The 5,039-nt window shown below is 33.1% G+C and overlaps 1 protein-coding gene across 1 annotated transcript; it reads left to right on the top strand.

Moving 5' to 3' along the window:
* Window positions 1-627: 627 nt before the first annotated feature.
* On the top strand, window positions 628-2,050 carry LOC115716826 (uncharacterized). Its single transcript, XM_030645734.2, has 3 exons — window positions 628-1,054; window positions 1,154-1,198; window positions 1,315-2,050. The coding sequence occupies exons 1-3, from the start codon at window positions 757-759 to the stop codon at window positions 1,461-1,463; spliced, it is 492 nt and encodes a 163-aa protein (XP_030501594.1). The 5' UTR covers window positions 628-756; the 3' UTR covers window positions 1,464-2,050.
* The last annotated feature ends 2,989 nt before the right edge of the window (window positions 2,051-5,039 follow it).

The raw sequence follows: 5,039 nt of genomic DNA, 5'->3' as shown, positions 1-5,039 counted from the left end.
TTTCAAATTTCTAATGGTGAATTTATTCATATTAAATCATTAAGAGACATGTAGATAGAGTTACGTACGTAGAAACACTGTTTTGATTTTTAATGTTTCACAACAGTTGCATTACAATTGCCTAAATATTTTGCTAACAGTTATTTCGTCTGATGCAACCTTCAGCCAACCACCCAGCAACCACTCATAAACTTTTGTCTGATTAAAACGTTCGTCTGATGCAACCTTCGGCCAACCACTTAGCAACCATCTTGCAACCATCGTCTGATTCGTCTGATGCAACCACCGTGCAACCACGTAGCAACCACTCTGCAACTATCGTCTGATTGTGTAAGTGATGATAGTGTAAGTGGTATTTTAGTAATTAAAATCACATAAAAGGTATAAATGTTGTCTTTACCTTATGGAGGTATTTTTGTAAATAAAATGTCAATTTATATTTTTTTATGTAATAATTTCTTTTTAATTTTATTTTTAAAATAAAAATACAAAATAATTATAAAACATATTTTTACTTTCCAAAAATAAAATTTTAAAAACAAAATTTCATTTATATTTTTGTGATTAAAATAAAATATTAACAAACAATTCATATATAAATAAATAATAAAAAAAGTAGCACTACCATACGCTTTCCTAATATATAAGGAAAGTAAAAGAAAAATCTTCCCCTCTCATAACTGCTCAATACACTAATCACTCACTCCCTCACGCTGCCCCCCACCCTCTCTTTCTCTCTCTCTCTCAATCAACACAATGCAAAGACAATCTCTAGGCTCGCCGGTGTCGAAGCTCCACAGCCATGGCGGCCCGAAGGAGGACTCTCTCATAGTGGAGGACGGCGACGTTAAGCGCAAGGATCTCTTCGCCTCATCCTCTTCTTCTTCTTCTTCCGCCGTGGACTACGATGAAGACAACCACAAAGCCACCAAGCCTCACCGCTTGTCCTCTCCTCCTCCGATCAAGCCACATAAGTTCATCCACTTCATTCCTCTCCTAACGCTCCTTTGCTTCATAGTTCTATACCTCTGCTCCCACAGTCCCACCCAATCCGGTGAGTTTTCTTAATCCACGGTCACCGTTAGATCATGTCCTATCCTCACTCTCCACACCGTTGATTTTAACCTTTTCTTTTTCGTCTTTTTTGTTTCAGATATGGCTCCATTTAAAGGATTTAAATGGCCTGCGAAGCATCTAGGTACTAAAACAATGCCCATTTTCCCCATTCGTTTTAACATTTGTATTTTTTTTTTATTTAAATAGGTATATTATCGTATTTTTTAATCTATTTTCTTATTTATTTCATGACGGCAGACTCTGCAGAAAACTCAGTAGAGGAATTCGACCAATTTACGGAGGTTAACAAGGGCGATATTCTGGCGATTCGAAGCCTCAGAAACTTGCAGGAGATTCAAAAACTCGCCCCGAAATCTCGCTCCCACCGAAAATTCGCCGATTTTTAAGCTGCATTTTTTACCTTGTTCAATTCTCTCTCTCTCCGTTTCATCTATTCTAGTCTTCCGTTCCGCCCCTTTCTTCCTCCTCCTCCCCCACCCCCAACGACCAGTTAGCACGTACGCCTCCACGCGTTGGAATTCGCACGTGCACAACCTCGACTCTCTTCCTATTCTTTTCGCACACGTGTACATTGAATTTGTTTTATTTTTCTGAAATAATATACAGCTAGCTTGGGGATGATTTTATATTGTTTTTCTGCAAATACCGTACGCTGTAGACTGAGCCTCGGGGAAAGTCGTCAAGTTGCCCCGATGGTGCTAAATTGCGCAGCTTTAATGCATAACAGCTGGATGGATCCGTTAATGCACCTCGAACATCGGGCTTTCCCTTTTACTATGCCAGCCTGGCGATGATGGTATCAGGTTCTTAATAGAGTACCACAGGGTGCACGGAATTTCCGTGGTACTGATCTTAGCTGCTTACAAGTTACTCTATTCAACACTTATTTTCTTTCTTTTTAAATAGAATTTATTGTTCTAAATTCTAATATTTTTGTCTCCCAGTCGGAAGAATAAAAATTTTTATTTGTATATTTAGAGATAGCTGGAAGAATTAAGATTGCTTCATAGTATAATCAATCTATATTACTATTTTATGTTTTATAGGAAATGAATACATTTAGTATAAATAAATTGATATATTAGTGAATATACTAAAATTGATATAAATAAATACCATTTAGTATTTAACTTGTGAAATGCATATAAATATTATCAAACTATATTACTCCTTTATGTTTTAGGAAATGCATCTCTATTTTATGTGGAAATCAATACATTTATTAGTGAATATACCAAAATAAATATAAATGCATACGGTTTAGTATTTACCTTGTGAAAGTGAGTAAGCTTCTGCATAAAGTTAACGGCTCTTTTGTTAGCTGACTTTTTCAGTGTTGCAAAAAAATGTATGCAATTTTCGGTCGACTAGAATTGACAATTTTTGTATTTTCAAAAAAAAAGAATTGACAATTTTTGTTATTTTGATATTTTCGTTAGAAGGTTCTTTTTGTCAAATTTGATAAAGTTTGGAGGCTCGTTGTACAATTATTTGCAAAAATTGATTAATCAGGGATCTCGTAATAATCATGAGCATTTTTTTTTTATTCAATTAATTTTTTTTTAACAACAATTTAAAATTGTTTCCAAGGAGTTTGTTCCTTTTTTTCTTTCCTCACGCTGGAAACTACTAAGGAGGGGAGTTAGTTGAGTAACACGAAATATAAGGAGAAAGTTTCAACATAATTAGAGGAGATGTGAACGACAATGAATGAGGTGCACGTGTCACGACAATAGAGTACGTAACACGAAATAATTTATACTGCTAAAATTGTCGGTGGGTCATCCTCTCCTTTTAATAGTTACCGTTTAGAAAGCATATATGTAATATATATTATTATATATAAATATGTGAGCTGGGGGTTACTGGTTAGTGATAACTGATGATGACGTGTAAAGTGACACGTGTCTTCATCGTAGAGTGTATGGCCAAAATATGTGGTACCTCACGGGAGGAGCGTCACCCACCCAACCCATGATGCAATTGCAAACGCCAAGGTGGAAGGATTGTGATTATTTTCATTTTTTTTTTGAAAAATGATTATTTTTGTTATGAAATAATATAAAATAATATAAAGTAGATGAGAAGAAAGAAGAAGAAGATGAAGAGAGAAAGAGAAAGTGAATGAGAATTTCTGAGTTGTTTATTCCAATGGGGTGAACCCCTATTTATACAAATACAAGAGTGAAATATTAAGAAACTAAGAAAAAGAGAAACTAAGAAAAAGAGAAATATTGATTACAATTAATGGTAATAAATAAAACATTTGGACATCCACATAATTATTAATATTTATAACACTCCCCTTGGATGTCCATAATAACTGTCTTATTAAAAATCTTGCTGAAAACTTGATCAAAGAAAAAGAGTATAGTATAAACTAACTCCCCCTCATTTAGGCATTTGTGGAGATCTTCTAATCGACGAATTTCGATCTTGTCTGCCGTCTTCTCAAATGTTGATGTTGGTAATAACTTTGTGAATAAGTTTGCAAGATTGACACTTGATTGAATATGTTGAACACCAATATGCATTTTCTTGAAGCGTATAAAGAAGAATTTCGTGAAATGTGTTCTAACTCTATCTCCTTCAATGTACCTCCTTTTAGTTGAACGATGCAAGCAGTATTATCCATAGAGAATTGCTTGGGTTGATACTTCTTTATTGAGTGTAATCCATATGTTTCCCGAATATGCTATGTCAATGATCTCACTCACACACATTCTCTACTTGCTTCATAAAATGCAAGTATATTAACATGATTTATAATTGCCTCGTTAAAAACCTTGTCAGAAAAACCCAGTGGGACAAAATCTGAGCTAGGGAAAAGAGTATAATATATATTTCATATTCATAATTATTTGCAAGTTGCCTCGTTAAAAACCTTGTTAGGAAAACCCATTGGGACAAAACCTGAACTAAGGGAAAAAGAGTGCAACATGAATATGTCTCCCCCTCATGCACATATGATCCATAATTCTTTTGGTGATAATATATCTCATAAGATTATTGTTATCACTTTTAAAATATCACCATATATAATCTTTGATCATATATTTTCTATAACTCTTCCAGAGTATGTATGGACTTCTAAATTATAGATGAGGGGTTCGTGGAACATTAATATTTATCCAACTAATTGTATCATTCATGTGTATATACAATCTTGTTCATACTAAAATTTAACATTTCAAGTAGATATGAACATAACACATTAATGATAATATAAATTTCATTTGTGACAAAGATGGTACTCCAAGACCATATATTTGTTCCATCTTGTTGTATGATCTTAATTTTCATATCAAATGATCATATATCTATAATTCTTGATACATATGAAGTACTTCAGGACTTCGATACTAATGAACAAACTTTATACATTTAATATTTCTCGATATACAAAAGAAATAAAAGTTTGTTCTTCAATTAATCAAAAACTCTTCAAGAGTCTATCACAACGTATAATTTACGTATTTATACTGCATAGACAACCATACGTATTTTTCAAACAATAATTTACTTACATGTCCTTATTTCATACAAAGATCTTTGTCATATAGTGTGCGCGACTTTGAATTTATATCACTTAAGACATGTATTAAATTCTTCTAGAATTTTTAGATAAGGCTTATTCCAAATTCTCACTATATTAGGAGCTCCAAATAAATAACCTTTTGTTGCAACATTTATGTGACGCTTATAAATCCTCATAAAATATATTCCAGGCTATAATCAAATCATGATTATATTTTCTCAATATTTAAGCCTTACTTCAATCAATCTCACGTCTATGCAAACTTTGTACAATAATTCATTATGTACAAATACATATATGCAAATTTCTCATTAGAAATATTTATTTGCACACCCTACAGGTCTTACTTCACTTTATGTGAGTAAATTTGCCTGGATTGCGTCATAATATTTTGGCCAAAAATCAAAATGTATGTCGATGATTC

This window comes from Cannabis sativa, chromosome 5 (assembly GCF_029168945.1).
Source record: "Cannabis sativa cultivar Pink pepper isolate KNU-18-1 chromosome 5, ASM2916894v1, whole genome shotgun sequence".
NCBI lineage: Eukaryota > Viridiplantae > Streptophyta > Magnoliopsida > Rosales > Cannabaceae > Cannabis > Cannabis sativa.
Note: the sequence above shows the minus strand (reverse complement) of the source record. Positions and strands in the feature narration are given on the sequence as shown.